At 26.8% G+C, this 26,166-nt stretch overlaps 1 protein-coding gene across 1 annotated transcript; it reads left to right on the top strand.

Annotated features, from left to right (window-relative positions):
• The first annotated feature begins 770 nt into the window (after positions 1 to 770).
• LOC135928602 (uncharacterized) lies at positions 771 to 26,166 on the top strand. Its single transcript, XM_065465058.1, has 11 exons — positions 771 to 1,519; positions 11,914 to 12,515; positions 16,331 to 16,925; positions 18,750 to 18,958; positions 19,065 to 19,116; positions 19,892 to 21,097; positions 21,302 to 21,949; positions 24,345 to 24,746; positions 24,908 to 24,970; positions 25,128 to 25,337; positions 25,476 to 26,166. The coding sequence occupies exons 1-11, from the start codon at positions 771 to 773 to the stop codon at positions 25,987 to 25,989; spliced, it is 5,250 nt and encodes a 1,749-aa protein (XP_065321130.1). The 3' UTR covers positions 25,990 to 26,166.

Below are 26,166 nucleotides of genomic sequence, written 5' to 3'. Positions count from 1 at the left end.
AACTTTCACCAAAAATAAAAACAAGAAAAACTCAAATCGATATTTATATTTTTTTACCCCTATAATAAGATATTATAATTAAACTACATATAGTTTTAGTATTAGATTTTATATATTTACTATTTTGTTTATAAATTTTTTTTTTATAAAAAATAAAACTTAATTTTCTCCTTTTTAAATTTTTTAAAAAGAAGAAAAATAAATTTATTCAAATTTCACAAATCTCCCCAAAACTATTAAAGAAATGTAAAAAAAAGTAATAAATTTCAAAATATACAAAAAATGACTATTTATTAGCCCGGGGATTATTTCAAATTAATTTAATTTTATTTGTAAATTCTAAGTTTTACTTCCTCTACGTCCAACCTGATTTCTTCTTTAAACTTTATTATTGGTACAATATTAGGATGATGCTGTCTTAAGTTGGTTGTAGGACAGTTGTATCTTCACAATATAGCTTATGCAAGGTAAAATAAAAATAATAATCAATTTTGGACATAGGATTATAAAAAAATTAAAAGTTATCCTTTGTTCAGCCTTAATATCTATTCCTCATTTTTAAATTTATTATAAAAAGTTTTTGATCTATGATATTATACTAAATTTATATATTAAAAATTGTTTGATTATAGATCGTTCATCGATAATAACTCATTACAAAAAACTTATCTCTATGCTCGGCGTGATCTCTTTTACTAATATTACTTTAAAATTAATTTAAAAACGAATTTCTAAGGAGAAAATAACTAAATCAATATTATTATTCATGGATGGAAAGTGTAACAACGAACAAAATTAAGGAAATTAATTCGCCCATTACTGAGTTCCTTATTAATAATCTCCCATCTGATCCTAAACCTGAAGAATCTACTGAATCTGTCATGATAAAACTTCTGGTTAATCACCCAATTTCCACAGCCAATAGCATACATCGTCAATCATATTCGCCTTTAAATGACGATAATGAAATATTGAAAAAGGTTGAAAGTTATAACGATTTCGAATATACGGACGAGTATAAGTCAAATGTAGATAACAAAGAACCAAGAAACAATAAATTACTGTTAGACACTAAGATTTCATCCCAAATTAAACTTACTACCTTATCAACTTCGTCCAACAATAAGCAACAAGTCAGTTTCGAATCGGGAGAAAATTCTTCTGCTATTACCTTACTTCACACCGACGAAACATACGTAGTCGACTCCGAAAACGTTTTCAATTGCCTTATGGATAATGCGATAAACGAAGTAGATAAATCAGTATTAGTCGGAACCGATAATGGCAAAATAAAAAATGTGACGGCTATCTCTTCTAGACGCAAAAGAAAATGCCTTAAACCCTACAAAATGTATCCGATATCAGCGGAAGAAACTGCCTCTAAAAATACTTTCGAAGTGTCTCCAAAAAGCTCACCAATTAATATCATTCGGGAGGTTAATAACGATGAGTCTTACCTGAGCGAAACCACTTTGGACGAAGATAAAAGTGTTCTGGAAAATGGCCAAATTTTTCTCAAGTATATATAATGTTAAATAAATTTTAATAATCATATTTCATATTTATTGCCGTTGTCAGGCATGTAATCAATCCTTCCCCCCATCACAAATTTGTCTGTTCTCGTAAATGTCATTTTATGCTTATAAAGATTTTCCCTTTACACTCCTCTCTCCCACCCCCCCCCCCCCCCCCCCCCCAAAAAAAAGAAAAAATTAGTTAATAACTTTTTAAAATAGCGACTATAATTCATAATTTTTGAAAAACATTTTAATTAAAAAAAAGTGAAATCCCAAAATTATTTTTATAAAAATATATAGCAAAAGGTCTACATTAAACCTAAAGATCTCCATTAAAATTTATGGGCAAAACATTTACCATAATTCTTATTGACCTCCCCCTTAGCAGAATCCTGGATACCCCTATGATCATTATTAATACAATTATTTATTAATATTATTTATTATTATTATATTATACTTAAAAATAAAATCTTTCAAAATAAACACAATGTGTTTAAAAATAAACTGAAAAGCATGTAATTGACGTAATTATATAAATTTAGTAAGTTTATAAGATTTGAATGAGTTTAGGATTTATTAATAGATCTGTAATCATTATAAAAAACATCTTTCTAAATTTATATGTTATCTTTAATTTTGTTTTATTGGTTATCCATCTCATAAAATAGAAATCGGAAAAATTATGAACGTTGACGGATAAAGTAATCTTGAAAATCAGAGTTGTTAAAGTGGCGCTCTATCTTTTTTGGTAGCGATAGCTAATATCGCGCTACTTTTTTTCCAATTATTAATTTTTTTAGCGCCCTACTTTTTAAATATAATGAATGTAACTATAAACCATGAAATTCAAATATAATATCATAATTAATTATAATTTTATGATTTATTATTTAATTTTGAAATATTTTCAATTTGTATTATATCCCTAAATCATCTATTGCAAATTTTTTAAAATGTCATCGTAAATGGATATCTAAATCGATGTAAGTAAGTCATTTAACCATACTCTGGTTTTTTTTGATTTTGTATTCTAATAATGTGACTATCTAATGACCAAAAGAGCAAAAACTCTCCCAATATCTTACAAATTGTCGATATTTAAAAGATAGGTATTCTACACATGCTTAAAAACATTTCCAGGAAAATTATCTTATTAAAATTTTTAAAAAACGGGCTAAATAAATAATTTAAAGTTGGTATCATTTGTTGAAAGTGTTTTCACTATCTCAATAGTAATCAATTTGTTTAAATTTCTATTTACATCATTCCAGTTTTTTTTAAAAAAAATCAGTGTATTAAATCAATATCATTAATAAAATTTGATTTATTAAATTTGATCAAAATACTTAATATAAGGAAAGATAAAGACTTAGATTAGAATTAAATAATTTTTATATGAAAAATATTAAATTTCATTACTTATTAGATAAGAAAAAAAATACTTGACTTATTTTTTCATAAGTTCAATTTTTGACATAATTAATTGTCAATAGTATAATTCTAATCTCAATGTAGTTAAAAATTTAATTATATTGATTAATTTGTAAAATTCGGGCTGTTCCTTCTAAACAAAAGGTTCTGGTTCAGGGAAATATCTCTGTGTCCAGTACTGGTTTAAGGTTTGCAGTCCAAAAAAATAAGGTCTTATAAAATTTTGTAAAAATAACACATCAGTTTAAAATTTATTTTACTATATTTAGCATTTGCCATAAAAATAATTTTATCATTGTAATTAGAATAATGTAAAACAATTTAAAAAATAATATTCTATTTTTTGAAAAATTTTATAAGAGAATTACCATGATATCTTCCAAAATCTAGATGTTAAAATAAAAGAAAGTTTTTTATGACTAACTTAGACAGTGCATTGCAACTTTTCATGTACTCGATATTGGTATTCGAATTTAATTGTTTAAAAGAAAATTAGTTTTCCTAAACGATTCATAAGTTTGGAATACACACCATATGATGTAAATGTTCTCTACTGTAGCTGTTGATTGTTTTACTATGAATTAAATGGTCCTGTTTCATCCATTTTTTTAAAATTATTTCAGGAAAACATAATTTTATTAAATGGGTTAGATATAGCTTGGAAATTTACAGTGATTTATTTAGGATATAGAATTATCACGTTCAATTGCCACTTCGGTTTTATTGTTTGTTAAAAAATTTGATATTTAGGAGCTAGAAGATAGGATAAGTATGTCGGTGGAATTATTATAATAATGTTTATTTTCAGAATGGTGGGTTATAAAAACTATCATATAATAATAATTAAATAATTAATGAATCTAATTTAAATATAATTAATCTTTTTTAAAATTTTGTCAAATAATCAAACATTTTAAAAATAATTAGATAGCTTATTTGTTTCATCCTCAGAAAAAAGTTAATTAAGGATATTTATAATAATATAATTTAAGAACCAGCCTCTGGGACATACTAAACAATGCCAGAATACTAATAATCAAGATTATTTTAAATTAAGGGTATTAATGAATATTTTAAATTTGGCTAATGCATCAGGACACCCAATTAGGAAATAAGGGTAAAAATTAAAAATAATAAAGTCAAAAAAATAAATTTTAAATTTGATTTGACAGTTTTATTTGAGGATATTCATAATAGTCTTCGTTTTAGAAAATGAACGATATTATTTCCGACTCACCAATATCTATCTACTAGTTAAATTTTTTAAAACAGTTATCACATGTTACCGAATTTTTGATTGACTCGGCTTTTCATTAGACAAAATATCAAATCAGCTCATGATAAATCAATATATATATTTTCAATAATTTCCTGACCGGATCCTCGAAGTACTAACTTTTCTTACAATTAAATATACTAAGGTAAAAATTATTATGTATGATATTTTTCTATCTAAATCTGTAACTTCTTTAATTGAAATATTAGTGCTGGTGAACTATTTAAATCAAGCGATTTAAATCAAAAGAAAATCAAAAGAATCACGATTTATATAAAAAAATCGCGATTTAAATTTTAAAAAATCATAAATTTTGCCAAACCTATTTTTTTTTACATAATAATAATGATTTTGCCCAAAATGTATTCCAGTATTCAAATTTCTGACAATTTGTTCATGAACATTTAAGTCATCTTAATTGACTAAAATAATAATCAGTCAATGCGCATATTGACTGATTATGAGATTTGACTGTAACACATATTATTAAAGAATAGGACCAGAAGCAAAATCAATAGCAAAACAATCATAACAAAAATCAATTTAAAGTTATTTATGGTTGATAAATTTTACTTCTATAGCTCCAAAAAATAGAATCGGATTATGAGATATTCAATTTCAATTTGAGATTTAGAAATTGAATAATCTGTTATTTGTAGATTTCAAATCAAATACGAATAATGAATAATTCCGATAGCATATACTCGGAAAATATCGTAAGATTTTTGTTTTTTTGGTTTTAAAAAAATAATATGTTTTTGGTTCAAGTCCTTTACTTGTGTAGAAAATCACCTCAAAATTTTTGTTTTTTGGGTTTAAATAAAAGCAAGTCATTTTGTAAATAATAAATTTATCAAATAAGCACAAAATTTGGTATCATAAAAATTAATGCTGTTGAGTAACATCTGAAAGTAACGTTGTTATAACGGCGCTACCTTTTTTAAAGAAAAGGAACGCCATTCATTTCTTCGCTTCTTTTTTTTTGAGTAACGGTAATACAAAACGTTACTATAAATTTTTTCTTTAAAATATAGAAAAAATATTTCCTTATATATTATATATTATATTTTTATAAGTTTTATAAATGATTTAAGCCGATTTTTTAATTCAGATGAACCACCAAAGTTCTTCATTTTTATTTTATTTATTATATTTTTGATGTTGAATTTTTTACAGCCAAGATTGTTAATCTAATTAATCGAAATCAAAGTATGTTTATATATATTCTATAATATTATAATTTCATTTGTACTTATTTCTTTTGTAATGAAGATGATTTCACTCTGCCCTGGCTCCAGTATGAAACATTTTTTACACAAATGAAGAAAATAAAGGGAACTAAGAGAACTAAGTCTACACTTTGTAATTGTAGATTGTACCTTAAGTCAAATATTATAACCAGGATGTTCAACAACTGAAATCTAAAAAATATATATGAATATAAAAATATGGATTCAGAAAAAGGATTTTTTTTTAATGAGGATCTGTATGGAATAGTTTTGAAGATGATCTAATAAGACTTTTTGGAAATAAATTTCCCCAATTAAAATTTTTATTTATTAAATATAATAATCCAGAATCGGTTCTAAATTGCTATAAAAAAATGAAAAATAAATTGTGAATCTCTATTATATCTCCTAGAAAATTTTAAAAGTAATATTGAAAATAATATTAATAGATGCTAGGGAGGCTATTTTGAGTTTTTAAAAAAAATCCCTAGAAATGGAGGAAATATTATCAAATTCTCAGAAGGATGAATTTCTTTCCGGAATCTTAATGATATTTCCCCCATTTTTAGCGATTTTGCCAAAAACTCAATTTTAATATACAATTGTTTATTTCCTTGTAATATTATTTTCAATGTTACTTTTAAAGATATGAGCGCAATTCCCATATTGTTTTTAGCAATTTTTTTTGGCTATAAAGAACAGGATCTTCCCATCCTCTATACCAGACGTGTTTAGCACAGCGAAAGCGTTAAGCTTACCTGATAAAATCATTTGTTGTCAAAAATAAATAAAAAATTATTATCTTTTAATTTATCTATAATGAAAAAAGATAATTTTTATAAAATATATATTAATATTTAATATTTATTGAGTAACGCGTTACTTGTTTTGATAGGCTAATAACGCTTTACCTTTTTCACAAGATAATGAGTAAAGTAACGAGTTCCTTTTTTTAAACATAACGAGTAGTGAGCTTTCCTTTCTTTTGAACCTTTACAACACTAATAAAATATTTATCAGCCATTATTATAAAATAATTTAAAAAAATTTTTTTCCCCTTTTGTTAGATTCTTTATCAGTTTATTTTAGATATAATTATAGAACAAAAAATTCTCATCATGAAAATTTTTTCTCTCTTCTCTATTGCCTCTCTGGTTTCATCTATGGCTCTCTTTATCCAGTCTCTTTTTTCCCCGTTCTACCTACTACCAGCGTCTATTCTTTCACCCGTAAAAGCAATACATCCCCTCTAGCCTTTTTTTGTATGAATCTAAATCACAATACTGTGAACTCCCTAATGGCGTGTCTTCTATTTCCACAACGATTTCATCTATCCTAATGATCCTTTTTTAGATTTGCTCAACTTTTTTTCTTATTATTTTAATCCTGTGCTACAAAGTAGATTAACTTCGATCTTAAAGGGATTCATTTTATAGAAAAATAGGGCTTTCGTTACTTTTTATTAAAAAAATTAGCTTTCAGAATTGGTATTTTACCCTGAAGGCTGCTCCTTCATTTGGGTTGTCTTGAATGTATATAAATATGATATAAGTGTATTTCTCATCATTTCGTTTTATGGTAGCCTTATCAAGGCTAGGCCTAAAACGAATTATTTGTTATTCGAAATTCGATTCGAATCGATTCGATTCGTATTTTACGAATACGAATAGCACAATTATTCGATTCGAAATTTCGAATCGAATATGAATAATGAGGAAAATTATTCGTATTATTCGAAATTATTTATATATAAATATTCGTAATTTTTCGCAAATATTTTATTTGTATTTGTAAATTGTTGTAAGTATAATAAAAAAAGAAGTAATTAAATATTCCTAGTGGATATCATTTTATTTTATTTCCTATTATCTTTATCAAATCCATAACTTATATTAATTGCTGTCAAATTTTAATGGAAGAAAAGGAAAAGCCCCAAACCCAAAGTAAACAAAAATATAATTATTTTATTTTGATACTTCCTCTTTATTTAATCATTTTTGGTGTTAAGATTTCTGGCTAAGCCACTGCAATTAAAACTTCAAAATATTATTGTTAGTGATTATGGCAAATTAATAGTGATGAAGATTTTATGATAGTGATTATGATACACTATCTGAATTAGATGATTTACTTTAAAATTTGATAAAAAATAAGGTTACTAAATGGGAAAAGAATTTTCCTAATCAAAGAATAAGAACTAGTCAAAATTTATTTATTTATCTGCCAGGAACTTAAGAATATGATGTCTCTAGAGGATACTATAAGAAAGACGTTATGTTTAAAAAATTGGTTATTAACAAATTTAGATATATTATAATTATATTTTTTGTGTATTATATTTTGATGTTTATAAAATGAAATTATTGTATATTTTCAGAATATTTTAATAAAATTTGTATATTAGATTGAAGAAATAATTTAAATATTTTTTATAAGCAATTCTAATCTATAAATCGGACGTTTTTTGCCAATTTGTTTGGATAACGTTATATGAAATCATTTGGTTTTATTTCGTTTATTTTCTGTAAATTGTTGTTGAGAGAATCCTTAAAAATGTCATCTTAAAACATTATATCTGTTTTATAATTTTTTTGCAAAAAAATTATATATTTTTTATAAGCTTTATAAAAATTTTCGAATCGAATCGAAACGAATAATGATTTTATTATTCGTACGAATACGAATAGCTTCGAATCGAATACGAATAAGAGTATTATTCGATTCGATTCGTTTTTTTGTAGGCCTATCAAGGCTATTCGAATTGATATCTGATGTATATATTTATTTATAAAATTAATTAAGCTAAAAAATATCTGAAGGAAACAGTTGACAAATTATATAAATTTAGTTTTATTTAAAATAGAAGTTATAACTTTTTTAAATTAAATGAACGTAATAAAACAATAATTCCCATTCCGAATTTGGCCAAAATCATTAACCTTTTTATTTTGAATGGCCGCTCTTAAAATAGTCTAATTTTGGTCACCGACCCTACCCATTTATCCCTTCACACGGGTGCTAGATTATTTCACAAAGAAAAAATTGGAATATTTGTGCAAGACCGGTTTGAAAACAAGAAAATGGTAGATCTATCTTTGCCAAGACATATTTATTTGAATATTGTATACTTAGAAGAAAATCCTTATCCCAAAACAATAATCCTGGTATTCAACTATCTCAAAAAATTTAGGCTAGACTAAGTATACAACCACTTATAGATGTTCAAAATATTCATAAGTCAAAAGGGTTAAAATCATATAAGCGATCCTCAATTTAACTGATGTTACGTTTTATATAAATAAAAATACTTTGACAGATCTAAAAAGTTGGCCTCTCATGATTTAAACGATCTTATATTCATCATATATAAATTCACTAAAAAATTTTTATTTATGTATAAAATAATGTGTAACGTCTATAACGGACTAAAGCTTTACTTTTTTTAAAACTAAACGAGTAACGGTAAAATATTGTATTTTTTTGCAAGTTACTAAGAAAACAACATTCAACTTTTTCAAATTTTTTCCCCTATATATTTCGAAACGATTTAAAGTCTTTTTTTTCTCATAATTGCGACAATTTAAATATATATTTTTTCAAAATGGCGAATATTTATAGTCTCCTGAACATGATATAGCTATTAAAAATAATTTTTTTTTTTAATTTAAAAGATAAAAAAAATTTTATTTTATGAATTTTTGAATATTTTATAACTACTAAACTTATTATTATGGCCACAGCGATAAAAAAAATTAATTTTTTTAATATTTATTATAAAAATTAGAAACTTTCTCAAAAAAGTATAATTTGATACTTTTCTAAATAAAAAATATTAATATAGTTTAATTAATAATAAGCATAATTCCCTAAGTAACCAATCTTATTGACCAAAGGCGAGTCTTTCCCTCCAAAGTCCTTTATGCTTATAAACATAGTGTATATTAACTACCTATCTATGGTTGACTAAAACTAATCGGCCTTAAGAATTCACATTATGGAGGTTTCATTATAATAATTTAGTTAGTCAGTGCAGTAATAAATATTTTAAAAAAGTAATAAAATCAAAAATTTTAATAATAAAATTATTATATTTAAATTTTTTTTAAAAAATACCACAAAATGTCAAAAAAAATCATTAAAAAAATTCGTTCAACAAATTAATTTTTAAAAAAGGTGTCCCATTACAAAAGTTCCATAGGCAAAATTTTTATAGAAATTTTGAAAAATTTTTTTAAATTTAATAAATAACTGCTTTTCAGGGGTTGATAAATACTAACATTCCGGCAAAATTTATATTGCCAAAATTAGTTTTCTGATAATATAATCACGTGAGTTAGCTTTATAGCCTAAACGCCCTAAGAGATATAATTCGAAATTTTGATAAACATTCCAAGCAGTAATCGAACAAATTCCCCATTATTTAAAAAATCCTAAGAAGAAAACTGAGCGTCTTTTACTCTTATTATTTAGGGTCAGCCTGATAAAAAGTTCATTTTGTTTAACACACGATCAAATTTTTTTATGCCCAAGTAGAAAACATTTTGGGCGTGTGCTAAGTACCCTTTTGTTCCCAACCCCCATCAACCAACCATTGTTATCTAGGAAATTTAAAGAGAAACTTTAGGAGAAGAGAATAGCTAAAATAAAATCATTGCATGGATGGACACAAATAATCACGTTAAAAGGTAGAGGATGTTTTACTGCATTAAATTTATTTAAAATATCTCTTCCACGAAAAAATTATATTCGAAAACTAGTTTCAATAAAATCATGTATAAAAGAAATAAACAAATAAATTAGGTAAAAAGATGGCGGGGGAGGGGGCGGGGCTATATGCAAGCAAAGTAAAAAGATAAATCCTTTTTCCATATGTTCAATTAAAAGTAGGTGGCTCGGCATTCAAATTATATTGACCAAAAACTTTTTTTTCGCTCTTTTTCACCAATTTTTTATTTGATGGATGGTTTGGAGCGCAAAAAGGCTCTTTAACATTTTAGAAAATTCATATGATTGATTCTTTAATTAATTTAATCATAGATGTGGTCTGGGCTTCAGCTAATAATGAGTCAGGAAAGTGAGAAAGCTGGCTAATATTATTTTAAATTAAACTAATATAATTCTACACTTCCTACCCCCTTTTTCAAGTCATTAAAATTGTTTGAAAAAAAGATAAATAAAAGTTAATAATTAAAAATTAATTAAATTTTAAGAAATAAACATTAATTTTTAAAAATGTAACCCGGCCAAAGATCTGCAGTTAACTAAAGCTATCCAATATTACGGTAAAAAACCCCACCTATAGTGTTCCCCCTTAGTAAAATCCCGAAAAACCTCACCTATAGTGTTCCCCTTTAGTAAAATCCCGATAATGCCTATGTTACTTAGATTCATTAATTTTGATTTTTAATGAATATCTATTCTCTTTTTTAAAAATATAATATTTTGTGTTTTATAGTTTAAATTTTAAAGTTGCCATTTTGCCCCAGTTAGTTGGTGAATAGAAAAAAGGTTGACTTTTTTTTTAACTAAATCTAGCAAAAAAATTTTTACGGTGGGCCAAAAGATTTGATAATATGCTTGATTAATTTTAGATATTACCTAAATGTAATATTGTCTAAACCTGATTTGAGCTAAGGTTAATATTTATATATAATAATAGTTAGTTAAAGGTTAGTTTAACATTAATTCATTCCATTTTGAAACTATTTCTATATTAAAAATTTTTTTTAAATATACCCAACAAATCTACCAACTTGCCAAAATTTAAAAATGTACGTTTATTATTATAGATAGCTAAATTTTGAAGCCATATAATACAATATTTTATTTATTTATAAATATTCTTTTTTGCGACTCTTAATAAATAATATTAAAAAAATCCTATTTTTATTTTACTTTTTGCTTGACAAAAAAAAAATAAATAAAAAATTTATTTCTAATTTATATTTAAAAAAAAAGATTTATAAGTAATTGAGCTAGCGACGAGAATCGATCAATCTTAATACATTTTCTTTCTTTTTTGGGAAAATTAAAAAAATTTTTATATATAATAATATTTTTATATAGTAATTATTACCTTAGTTATTTATATGAGAGTATAAAATATAATAAATATAAGTAAATATATATCAATAATTCTGTGATGTGTCCAAAAGAAATTATAAAATGTGTAATATAATGATGAATTTTTTTTGTTGTTATTCTTATTCGAGAGAGGATGGTTATTTTTAAATAATTTATAAGTTTTTTCATTTTTTTAAATAATTTTATTTCTATTTATAAAAATGCAAGAGATTAACTAAAGAAATGTTTTAAAATATAAGAAAAATGATTGTCAAATCATTTTGATACCTATTCATTCAACTAGTTTTTTTTTAAAAAAAATTTAATTTTAAAAATTAAGCCAATTTCTTATATTTTTTATAAACCACTATATATATTATATATACGCACTAAGCTATCCCATCCAAGACGTTATGCCGCGCGCCTATGATAGCCGCTTAGGCCAAAGGAAGAGTCTTGAACCCACAAGCCAATTATCATCCAATGACCAAATGAACAGCGATCCATTAAAATTAAATCAACAATTTAATGAAACCAGTAGTGCAATAATAACTAGAACACCGCCGCTCTCCACCCGTTTAGACTGCACCATAATTGACGATAAAGATTTTAATCAAACGATTAACACCTATAAATCTTTAATAAATAAATCACCGTCCGAGGAGATGAACAGCCAAGAAATAATGGATTCGTTAGGGGAGAATGAGTTAAAAATGAAAAGAGTCGATAATAATAGTTGGGAGAAACACATAGCCGCGGCTTTTCCTCTTTACGGAGACGCTATATTAAAATCTTTTCGTGAAGTCTTTGAAAGCAGCGAAAACAGGCTTCCTTACCCGTATTCAGGTATAGAACCGTTCCATCAGTTCTTGTTTAGAACGGGCCAAACAGCCCCAATGATGGATATGGATGTTAAAAAAACCCATAACGGAATATCAACAGCGGGCAAAATACCCAAAAAACGCAAATTTAGGACTAAAAATAACGGGGGATTAGGTTTAAAAAATCTTTTTAATATTTTTGAAAATTTAATAAAAATGAGTTATAATATAGTCTAACAGCCATAAAAAAAATGGTTGTTTATTTTATTTTTACGGGATTGTTTAATGTTTTTCATATATCTTTTTGGATGCATAGCATTTTACTGAAAATATTAAAATTATTTTGTGCTTATTTTTCAGGGACCCGGAGTGAACCGTAAAGAAGGAGTAGAAATAACCCTTATAAAAAAGGTTAAACCGGTTCAAACCGGTTCAGTTTTTATATTTTAGGAATCGAAAAAATTTGAATATCCAGAATTATATAAACTTGCTCTTATAGTAATGGCGGTTCCCGCAATACAAGTTTCTGTAGAAAGGGTCTTTTCAGGGCTAGAATTTGAGTTATCGTCATAAGGAACAAATAAATCCATATATTAGAAAATATATTACTTATGACTTCAAATAATATATTAAAGATGAGTTATTTTGAATCTTATATATATTTTTTATATATAATTCATAGATGCATATAATAAAAATAAATTAGACGATGGTATGTATTGCTTCAATAAAAAAAAATATCTAACCATAATGAACCATTATAAACCTTTACAATTAGCTGAACCGAACCGAACCTTTATAAATTTTTCTTAATAACCTTAACCAAAACGTAGCCATTATAATTTTTTACATATTGAACCGCAACCAAACTGAACCGTTATAAATAACGGTTCGGGTCCCTGTTATTTTTACAAATATTTATTAGCAATAATCTCAATTTGTCTGGATTATACTTTTTTACATAAGCCAATTTTGTGTAATTGTAAAACGGCTTACTTGAGTTTTTAGCCAAAATCCTGCATCAAGGTTTAAGCCGAACAATACTACTTTGGAATCGAGGTTTGGCTGATTTTCATCGGCAAGCACTTCGAGGTTAAATCGAGTTTGCCGATTTTGAGAAACTTAATATTTAGAAAAGTTAATTTAAAAATAAATAATTTTTGCTTTCGTTTCCTAATAATTATTTACATAAACTAATCTCTCTGGACGACCTACCCAACTCCCGATCTATTAAACTCTAATCTGATCCAACTTGGATTAACATTTTATTCGAACTTAATAATATTATATATTAGAATTTTTTTTTATAAATTCGTCGCACAAAATCAAAAAATAAAATTATATAATACTAAAACAACCAAAAATCTAACAAAGATCTAAATTTTTAGTGTCAAAAATAGAAATAAAATTTAACATAATCACGCACGCAAAGTTTGTAATGTTAGTTACACTATACTATAATATTATACAAAATTCGCATTAAAAATTTAAAGATGAATGTGAAAATTATAACAAAAAAAACAACTTATTTTTATATCAAGAAATATACAGAAATTTAAATATAATTATTTATTCATGAATAAAATTTGTTTAAAATGCTTTATATTTAATGTTAATATGATAAAACTCTTATAATAATTCAATTCAATCTTAATGTAATAGTGTATAGTTATAATATATTAGAGACAGGGAATGTGATATCATTAATAATATATACAGAACAGGAAAACCAGTAATCAATTATCTCTCTTACTATAGCAATTAAATCCTTATTTTTTAAAATTATTTAAGTTATTTAAGTTAATTTTGTTAAAATTTGTTTTTTTTTGTTTTTTTTAATATTAAAGGAATAAATTATTTATCCCAGGTATTTTCCACTTTTTTGAAAAGATTTTGGATGTATATGTCGTATTGGGATATGGATTTACCAAAATTATTGAGCTTTAATAATTTATTGATAACGATTTTTATATGGTAATTATTAGATTTGATTGGAAATATATTCTAAGAGTTATTTTGCCATAAACTTTTATATATTTTTTTCATTTATATAAAAAATTTATTGAAAAATGAATAGAAAATAATTGATCAAAAGTTCACGACAAAATTGTCGGAAATTCACAGTTTGGGTAATCCGCACATGATGGAATACATTTTCGATCAAATCTAATTTTTTAAACTCAAAAATTGCCATCAGTAAATGAATAAAAATTACAAGATTCTGAATCCCCATAAATTCCATATCCCAGTATGGCATATATAAGTATCAATGGCATAACCAAGGATATAAATTTGTAAGTTAGTATTGTTTAACGACTCGATTTAGCCAATTTTAAATTAAGATTTTGACCTTATTTTATGCTAGCTTCGAGATTTTGTTAATAGATGTTCAAACGATTCTATCATCTTTGTAAAAAATTTTCAGGCTTGCGCGATATTTTTTGGCTAAAATATTGAGGTAGCCGTTTTTAATTGACAACACTAAATATTAGAAATCTGAAAATGGTCTATTTTAAAAAAATAATTTAAGTTCAGGCTGGGTCAGGCCCAATATTTTTAAAAAAATTCAGGCCGCGCCAGGTCGGGCTTAAATTTTTAAATATGATATTACATTTTCTCAATAAAATAGATATATTTTAAAATTCTTGCTGGAAACAAGACGCTAATATTTTTAATTTGTAGAATATATTTTTATACAATAAAAAAAAATTAATATTTTCTATATTTAAAAAACTTCGGGCCGGGCGGGAAAATAATTTTTATTTCTGGTTGGGCTTTTCGGGACAAATAAAAAATAAATTCGTTTGTGATTTAGCCGGGCCGGACAAATTTTATAAAAAAATTTTGGGAAGGGCCGGGTTTAGGAAATTAGGACTGATGCAGATCACTACTAAATATATCATTAATTAATAAAAAAAATTCCCTTAACACTCCTTCCACCCCCATCTTCCAAAAATTGATATAGTATGTCATCATAAACAATATTTTTGTAAAAATATACTAATATAAGGTGCTATTTATATTTAAAAAAATGTAATTCCCCTTACCAAATTCTAAATATGCGAAAAGATTCGAATTAAAGGTTCAAATCTAACATGTATTATTAATTTTACCTACCGAATCTGAACCATAAACCTGTTATTTTTCCCTGAACCGAATTAGATGGTTCGAATTTTCTATCCTATAAACCGATCTGTTAAACGAGTATGTATACAATAAAAGGCTATGCCAACTTGTTTACTTTTCGTAATCAATAATATATTAAAATGATAATTGCCCATCTAAAAGAAAATTAGCTTTGAACATCAAAGGGTAATATAAAAAGTAATCTTCAATCTATTTTGGATTTTAACAGAAAAAATATATTTATCACCGATTATTATATTTTATAAAACTTTATTAGGCTGTTTCTGGCGCGTCTTAATTTTTGTTCTCATTTCTAAATTTAATTCAAAAAAGCAGCTTGGACATCCTTTTTTGTTTTTTTTTAAAATATAGATTTTGGCATTTGGTAATGCCTTAGTGTTTTTTAGTAGACAATTTTTAACCAAAAAATAAAATTAAAAATGGGCTTAGTTTGTTAGAATATTCTAAAATAATACATAATTAAATTATAAGCTAACTTATTTAAACAAAGTTTAAAATTTTACAAAATTTACAAAATTTACTTACTTCTTTTTTTTTTGAGTCAATAATAAACGACTATCTGAAAATTAAATAGTATATTATATATTAATTTACATTTATAAATTCTTGTTCTGTATACATAAAGAAGTATAATATTACGAAAAACAAATTTTGATATAATATTATTTCGATGTCTAATATATTTAACTTTTTGTTGGCAAAAAAGAAACTTTTTTTTCTATAACTTATTAAACTTGAAATTTTTAAACATAACAAATTCTATTTTATTTTTTTTTAAAATTATTTTGATAAAATATATAACTTATACCTTTCAATAATTATAATAATTTTACAATTATCCAGCATCGAATTCCGATAACACCTCTTGCCCTACATCCACCATATCAACGGCAACCCTTAATTTCACTATAAGTCAGCCTATTACGTCAACACCTACGACCCCCGCCTCAACATTTACTTCCAACCGATGCCCCTGGCCTGGTTGTAACGGTACAGGCCATGTGACAGGGTTATACGACCATCACAGGAGCCTTTCTGGTTGCCCTCTCAAGGCAAAGGCCTCCGTATACAGGGATTTTAATTCCAACCTCAGGCAAAGACTTACCAATTCACTCGCGTCATCACCCAAAATTCAATGTCTCAGTAGCTCCTCTCAATCTATGATAATAACAACGAGCGATACCTCTACAAATTGTAAAAATTATAATAAGGATATCAATGAAGACAGTGTTGCACTAAGCGACTTCCAGCAGCTTTCGGTTATTTCCTCTATCCCATTATTAGCTACATCTAATCATTCCCCTATTATTTCTTCCATGGAAGAAGAAGCTCATTCCTTGATTTACAGCATGTATGAATCTAACTCCGTTTTAAAGTGCCCTACACCTGGCTGCAATGGTAAGGGTCACGTTAATACGAATCGCATTTCTCATCGAAGGTAAAAAAAATCTAATTATATTATAATAGTAAATTGGAGATAACAATTAGTATGTATATAATTCGATATTTAAGGAATATTCTTATTAAATTGTTTAATTAGACTGGAGTTCGTAGAAGAATTTATAGACATAAATTTTATATTTATATAATAATAACGATCCGTAATTTTAAACTTAATTTTCAATTATTTTTGAAAATGTTTTTTAAAAAATTTGACCATAAAATAACTGATAATTAAACTATTTAAATGTGATATTAGGAACTCGGAAGTGTTATTAAAAAATATCTAATTGTGAAAAGGGACACAAATCGCTCAAATATAATATAACTATATTTTCTTTAAAATTATATGTTAGAGTATACCTGCTCCGGCCTGGTCCTAAGTCGGGCTCAGGCCTAAAAAAAATTGAGCCTGTTAAAGAAAGATAATAATTGAATTTTATATGGTAATATTATAATCGATAATATTTAAACATTTTAATTTTGATCGAATTTTAAAATACTTACCAGATACCTGCGAGCCCGGAACCCAACTCGGAGCTGGCCACAAAATAGCATTGAAAAAATCATGGCTGGCTTAACAATAAGGATTAGGCTGATTAAAAATTTTAAAAAATTATATTAATTATCTAGTTTAAATTATGTTAAGATCATATAACATTCATTTGCTGCTCATGAAATAATTTACGAAATATAAGGTATATAAAATTACGAATAAAAAATTCGAGTATTTTATTTGGGCCCCGGTTAAAAAACTTGATGGGGCTAAAAAAAAAATTAATTATGGATACCACAGAAATTTGACTTCTTCTGGTCATACATACCTAATATAAATATTAAAAATTTTTTTATTTAATTAAAAATAGAAAATTATATGAAAAATAGATCAGATTCCTTAAGTTAATTTATAAAAAATTTTTAAGCTTTAATCAACACTTAAATCTTGTTCTTAAAAACTGTAAAAGCAATCTTAAATTTAAAATACGATATCTAAAAAAAAATCATATTTATTATATATTCTCATAGTTACTATACGTTATATGAGATTCAAAAACATTTGTTTATTTTATATTTCGTGGACCTTGTGCATATATTGCAAAATAAAAAGGATATATATGTACATAAAGAATATAAAGCACCATTTTCCCGGTTAAATATTGATCTTATATAGAGTATTATTAGGGAAATGGAAAAAAAGTTAAATTTAAATATCTAAGCAAATATACATTTCCAGTTGGCCTTATAAATTGGAAAACGAGGCCTGAAGATTTGGAGGTAAGAATACTTTTTTTGTGTATGGGAGGGGGGTAAGGGTAGATTCAACAGCGTAATTTAAAAATTTTTTTAATATTAAATAATAAGTTGCTATGCTATATTTTGTGATATTATATAAGAAATTCATATTTAAACTTGTAGTTAGCATTGGCCTGGGCTTTGATTCTAATGATAACGATAATAAGCTGCGCCTTATTGAGTATTAATAATCCACAAATAGTATTGTCGAAAACCTCAATTTAACCGATTTTTAAGAAACTGTTAAATCAAAGCCAAAAAATAATACATAAATCTTAGAGATTTGGTCAAGAATCAAACCTTTCTGTCATCTATACAACTCGAGGCTTGCGTAAAATTTTTTAAGCTTGAATCATTGAGTGACAAAACTACCTACAAGGTATTTTTGCGTTAGTTTCTTGGAGGAAAGTAGAGTGTGGAGTGGAATTAAAGGTTTAATATTTAAAAAAAAACAATCATAAATCTTAAGAAATATTTAATTAGATTATATATATATTTTTTTAATATAGTTTTTATTTAAACTTAAAAGTCTCGCTGGATGTCCTTTGGCTGCTATTAACAAGTTTCTGGTATCCAGTGTGAACGATTCGCCCTCGCTTGGCGAAAAAGTTGGTAAATTACATGAAAATATCAAAAATGAGTCATATGGGCACAAATTCGAAAATCCATCATTAAGTCAATCAAACGATTGGAATAAATATTCCAAAAACGACAATTCTTGTAATTCCTATGGTTCAAGTATATATATTATTATACATATTAATTATAAAAAATTAGCAAATTAGTAAAAACCAAAAACATTTTTTATATCCTATTATTATTATTTAAAAAAAATGTTGTATAGATGATGGAAATGAAGATCCTAATTCAAACTCTAAGCAGAGCGTCGATCTAAAGTAAAAACAAAATACAAACTAAAAAAAATAATAAAAATCAAAATGTCATTTAGAAAAGTTATTAAAATGAACCAAAAGCAAAAGCTTTAAATTCTGTTTCGATTTTTGAAATATTTGATTTTTACTTTGTTGTCGAAAGAAAATTGGAATACTCTACTTCCGTTTTTATTTAAAAATAAAATCGACTTTCAAATTTTTAAAATATATGTAGATAAAATTAAAAATAGCTATTAAATATGGGAATAATGATATTTATTTATTTTAAACCAAAATTTGATTTTTACACATAATATCTATAGGACCGTGTCTACAGGGTCATTTGGGGGTCAAACTTCCTATTAAAAAATTTCTCTTCTTTCGCGAAATTTTCATAATTGTTTTTTTTTGCGCTTCATGCTCTTTACATACATTATTTATTAAAAAGTTATTTATATATGATTATCATATTTCGCATAAATATTGCCTTATTCACTAATTAAGAATTATGCCCCTCACCCCATTACCCTAAAACAAATAGTTTTAGTTAGGGTCCTATATAGATAATCATAATACCTATCTATTTTTTTTTTAAAAAAACCTCAATAATCAAATAGCTATATTTAAAGACAATTATCATTAAGATTATGAAAACAATTTCAGGTTACTTAAATACAAAGTTCTAATTTAGTTATCAGTTTAAAACTGGGACATGAGTATAATCATTTTATCGCTAATCGACTTTCAATTTTATTATATTATACATATAAATTGAAATATAAAAATAAACGCGTTCTAGGATGCTGATAGGAGATTCTAATAGGGAATGGGCAACATCTAGCATTAAGACTACGAGCCATTCCAATTTTTCTGAAGATTTAACCTCCAATAAAAGAGTTAAACCACCTGCAATTATCTTCTCTAAACAAGAATTCAATGAAAAGGGTTCTTCTGGTTATAATGGTAAATACTCTCCAACTAGTAAAGACGAGACATTGTTATCGACCAATCATAAAGATGATCACATGAAGGATTTAAAGTCAAATATAGAACCTCAGCTAAAAAATCATGGATCTAAAGAAGCATGTTCTAAAGACAGCAAATGGAATCAAGTTGGTATTCCACCCATTTACGATTACAATCACCCCTATTTATTATCTGCCTCCCAAACTATATCATCATTTTTCCCTCATTTCAAAAATCCTTATTACCCACAATTAGATGAAGCCCAATATTCAATGGAAGAAGGATTTAAACGGTTCAAAGATAGAAATGAAGGCCCCGACTCTAGAGGATTGTCAGAGTCTTCTAATGAAGAAGCCCTAGAATGCGAGAAGTTAAATAGTTCATATAATAATTCTTTGGATTTGCATCAACAAGAAAACGACAAAATGTCATCCCCTAACGCTTTGGCGGATAATAATGGATACAGAGATGAAACAGATTCTCAGAATAACAATAAGAGTTGTAAGGACATGACAGATTACGCTCTATCTTGGTGGAAACAAGCTGGTTACTTAAACAAAAAATCTAAGAATTTGATATATCCTTATTCCTCAAACGAATTTTCTCCTGACGGGGAACCTGCTTTGGGGCTTCCGCCCTCCTATTTTTACCCCTTTATGCACAATCCTTACTATTATCTGCTAGCTAACCCTTACTTTCATGGTAACCTCAAATATCCAGATTTGCTGGCCCATTACAACAATAATGAGGGCAATGAGCCCAAAAAATATTTCAACACAGGCGATGCAACTAAAAAAAAGAAGCATGAGAGGAAACATGGCAAGGTTTCTAATAAAAATAGCGAATTTGATGATAATCGTCTAACAGATCATGTAAACGATCCCTATAACCTTTACTATGATTATTATAGTAGATTTAACTTGCATCCAAAGCCCGATGTCAGAAAGAAGGATGATAAAAATGAGGAAACAATTCAACTAGCTTTATCAGTTCAAGAATCGCCCTTGGATCTCTCTTCATCTGAAAAGACTAAGAAGAGGTTAAAGATAAACTATTTAATTGATGAAAAGAATGATAAGCGTAGGATGGAAAATCCTATAAGGTTGGAAAATAGGGATTTCAGGATTTCTATCTGCATCATTTGTTGAGGGAGACAAATATATTTTTTAATATTAATTTCTGATAGTAAAAAATATTCAATAATAACTTTTTTTTTGTTCATTTAAAAAAAATGTTTTTATAGAAAAAGTCAACATAGTTCTCCAGGTCTAGATAGCCAGGAAGAAAAAGCCAAAATATGTGCCCGTCAACGTCCCGAAGAAGAATTGCATACGAGGTATGAAAAGGAAAACGAAAAACAACTATGCGACAATTACACGAAAAACTTATTAATACCTGGTGGCGTCAACGCCCTAGCCCAACCAGGCTTGTACCCTTGGAACAACAATACTTTCCCATACCATTCATTCTATCCCTTTGGTTATTTAGATCCAACGATAAATAATTATGATAATTCAACTAAAAGTAGATCTACTCAATCCCTAAACAATCCTGTTTCTGCCTCCCTTAAAGAGTCACCCAGTGATAAAGTAAAGGATGACTTGCTATCGGAAGAAGGAGAAAGGAGGTCTGCAGAAAACAATGGGTACAAGTTAGACCCACTATCTCTTAAGGGACTCTTAAGTAAAAACTCCTATCAAGATCTATCTGAGCACTTTAAGAAAGGTGGCAAAAAGAGTTATTATAACCCATTGACGCCCAACAACTACCTCCCTCCCGCATCCATCCCATCTTATTCAGATCCGTATGATATAATTAACAACACCTATGGCGTCAATATAACATCGGAGCAAGACATATTGCCCGGCGTTTCTTCGAGTTCCTTGAATAAGTACGGGTCATTTTTTAATAAAAATTATTTGCATGTTCCTACAAAAAACATTAAAAACTCAGAGTTACATTTTATTGAACTTTTTTAGAGAAAAAACTTTTAAAAGAGTGTAAAAACCAAAATTATTTTTAAAATGTTACTTGCCCCCTCCCCCCGGAAAATAATGTCTACTCTTATTATACACTGTAAAAATAACTACTATATATTAACAGATGTGTAACAGTCTCGGGACCATCTCGAAAAGAAACTATATAAGGCCCCTTATAATTTTTATATATATAAATTATTGTTTCATAGATTAGATATGCATAAATTAAGACATAATATAAAATAACTTTATTGCACGCTATTAATTGAAGGAAATATTGCATAAATGTACCAAAACTATATATAAAAAATTATAATAGCGTTAATTCAAAATAATACTTTTAGAAAAATACTCTGCGTCGATTTGACCCCATAAAAAATTTAATAATTATTAAATATTATATTTTATTTTTCTATAGCTCGGGCTATAAAGGATTATCATTAATATAAAATATATCATTGCTAAATTAAATAACCTTGCTCTTGATCAGATATCTACTGTCGGGCCGGATAACGTCTAAAATTTTTTGGGCCGTGTGTAAAATTTTTAAAATGAATTCTGATATTTCATAGAAGTGATAATCCATAATGCATAGTGCTTTTAATGAACCACTCCCTAATATAAATATTTATTTATTTTTATATCAAGGAGAAAATTGCTCGATATCAAAAAACTTTATCAGGGAAGGATTGATTTAAATCATGGTTATATTTTGCTATCAAATTGTTGGTTTGGTTAAAAATAGTTGAAAATTTGAAAGATTCTGTGATTCAAAAATTAGCGGTATTTCCAATAAGTTCATGCTGGTAAAGTTTTTTGAGTTTATTGGTTATTTTAATAATAGATATATAAACACTAAATTTTAAATTTTTTATTCTATCGTCATCTCGTATCTTAGATATTCTTCAGTTTCCGTTTTAAAAATATTCCATTGTAATTTCTAAATTTAGGTCAATGAATTTTATTTTTAAACAGCATTGCTCTAAATTCTATTTTCTAATGCTAACAATGAAACCAGAGTTGGGCAGTAATACGAATACTTATATTTAAAATACTTAATACAGATACTTTTTTTGTATTTGTATTTAATATTTATTTTAATATGTTATAAAAAAAATAAAAAATATTTTGTATTTATTACGATTTCACGATTTTCAGATGAATACAGATGCAAATACTTTTTTTAAAATTTAAATTGAATTATAAAATATAAATATATATAATTTGTGATCAGTTAGCGAAAATATAACATCTTCAATTTTGAAATCGATTTTATTTTTTAAATGAGTAATACTGAAAGCTAAAATACAACCTTTTATGAAGATGCGGAAGATATAGTAATTGAAGAAAAAGGTTTTTTTTATGAAACTATTACGTTTATAAGATATTTTTGCGGGGATTCTGCTACAACGTCACCATCCTATAAATGTAATTTGAATAACTTTTGAAAATATTAAAAATCAATAATATATGGAAATAATTATCTGCTCAATTAAAAATAAAACCAAAAACATAAATGTAGCGATTTCATCTTCCAGCAATTTATAATATTCTCTGTAAAACGGTATACTAACTATATTTGATTATTAATTTATGTGATAATGCTACTGCTGCAACAATAAATATATTATTATAATGTCTGTATCATTGCCATTGCTAGTGTTGTTAAAAAGCCCGATTTAGGTCGATTTTCAAAACGGCTCCACTAAGATTTTAGACAAAATAATATTATATAAGCATCGAGATTTGCAAATAGATGTCCAAGCATTTCTACCAGCTATTAGCAAAATCTTTAGGCTTACATAAAGTTATTTTGGTAATAATCTTAATCGGGCCTGTTTTTAAAATCGGGCTTTTTAATAACATTAGCCACTCCGGATAAAATCATAATTATTAGAATTTTCTAAAATTCTATAATAAAAATGTTATAGTTAAGAAAAATTATAGGTATTTAATATATATTTTTTTAAAACATATTTTTATTTTTACTAAAATACTTTTTTTGAAGTGTGTATTTGAATACATTTTTTTTAAAAATTTGCCAATCTCTGACTGAAATCTATAATTATAATATAACGTTGGGATGATAGTGAATCTTGATGGTTTCTTAAAAATTAGGCCTTCCCGTGATCACCCTAATTTTGGTTGCTGTTTAAGAGTAGCCCTGTAGTACACCGATTTATCATCAGTTTACATTTTAAACACCAAATAAAAGATTATCAAGTAAAGTCGTTCCCAAATGATGAATTAATATTAGATTACAATTCTAATTATTTAAACTATTATATCATTTAATTAAATTAATAGATGTCCCACACCAGGCTGTAACGGTAGCGGCCATGTGACAGGTAATTATTCTTCCCATAGAAGCGCCTCAGGATGCCCTTTATTAGCGGCTGCTTCAGTTTTTCGCAGGAAACAGTTGCAAATTCAACAATCCAATAACTCATTCCTTAGACAAAATCATAGTTTATCCGGCGACAAGGAGCTTCCTCTATTATCAGCATCTTTTAAATTAAACACTCTTCAAGCTGACAATAGCTCTAGTGTTATTGTTTCTACCAAAGTTAAATCAAATTGTTCGAACGATAGTAACCCGAACGAGGAAATAAACTATTTAGCAGGTGCGGACAGATTAAAACAGGGAGTCATTGTGTCGAATAATAATTCTATCATGGTATCTGTTTCATCTCCAACCGATATACTTAAGTGATAATTTTTATATAACAACTTGTACATAATATAATGTACAATGTTATGTTTGCTCTTTGCGTTTTGGTTTGAACGTTAAATAATTAATATTATATAGTGTTTGCACAGCTTTATAAACGTAAGTATATATAAATATTTATCATTCCTTATTAATTTAGGTGTCCTACTGTAGGATGCGATGGATCAGGTCATGCTACCGGCAAATACTTAAGCCATAGAAGGTAAACCGCTATTCTACACAAATTTTCCAATTGATATCTGATATTATTATTTTTTATCTTGGATTATTCAAATTTTAAAATTTCATTGTAATATATTATGCCAAAATATCATTTCAAAATGATTTTTTTTCATCTATTTTCTTTAAATCCTACATAGCATATCGGGATGCCCATTAGCTAATTGTGGAAGAAGAGCTGGCGGGATTTCCCAAATGCATTCTCAAATAAAGAATTCGCTTCCGACCCTTAATGTTGCACACAACTTCGAAAGTTTGTACGATGGCGTTTTGTCGAATTCTACTAATAAAGATGCAGAATTTCGCAAAATGTGTAATCGGTCCATGAATATGACCGACTCTAATGACAGGTTTTTAAAAAACTTATAATAAATTGAGTTTGAAAAAAAAGAATATGAGCATTTTATTTGTTAGATATTTTTTAAACATGGAAGAAATTAAGTTTATTTTTTTTTATTATATAAAATGTATTATAAAATTTATTTTAGTCATTATAAAGGCGAGAATGATGACACTAATTTTAAGACCCCCGATTTCAAGGATCTAGAAAAATTGGCTAGGGCCGATTTTGTCTCTGATATGGCTCTACCCTTGTTCTACTCACCACTTAAAGACGCAATGGGAAGACAAACAGTTGCTAAAAGTCTCAAGGGCTCGAGCGACCGAGAAATTAACACTGCCAGTGCATTTGAAAATCCAAGTAGCTCACAATTGCCTTCAAGCAATTTATTACCCATTCAAAGCCTCCCACATCTGGAAGTCGAACATGGTATTGATAAGAAAATAAAAGAGGAAGATCGTAGTGAGTCCGCGGAAATTGATAAGGCATCTTCTTTATTAATCGAGGGTATGCGTGAACGTGACGAAAGAAATACGGCAAGTGAAAGTCAGAAAAAAGAAAGGATAAATTGTTTTAAATCACAGGAGGAACTTTATCGGATGAGTCAGGATGCGGCACCTAATATGGAAATTAAAAAGAGTGAATTTATATCGGTGACATAAGACACGTAACATTTTAGAGACAATAAATCAATGGACTAATTTATATAATATACTCCTTAAAATTAAATTTATTCCAATTTATTTATACAAAATTTATAAACTAGTTTTTTAAAAAACAAAATTATAAAGTTTTGTCTTATTTATACCAAATTACAAGTGCAAATAATTCCATCTCGC

This window comes from Gordionus sp. m RMFG-2023, chromosome 4 (assembly GCF_954871325.1).
Source record: "Gordionus sp. m RMFG-2023 chromosome 4, tfGorSpeb1-WG-v2, whole genome shotgun sequence".
Classification (NCBI taxonomy): Eukaryota; Metazoa; Nematomorpha; class Gordioida; order Chordodea; family Parachordodidae; genus Gordionus; species Gordionus sp. m RMFG-2023.
This window is presented reverse-complemented; position numbering and strand designations above follow the sequence as displayed.

Bases quoted from the DNA above. Each gene is read 5' to 3' on its own strand.
- LOC135928602 (XM_065465058.1), top strand. From the start codon at position 771: ATGGAAAGTGTAACAACGAACAAAATTAAGGAAATTAATTCGCCCATT. The intron at 21,950-24,344 runs GTACGGGTCATT...TTAAATTAATAG, and splicing joins TCTTCGAGTTCCTTGAATAA to ATGTCCCACACCAGGCTGTA. The intron at 24,747-24,907 runs GTGATAATTTTT...TTATTAATTTAG, and splicing joins TCTCCAACCGATATACTTAA to GTGTCCTACTGTAGGATGCG.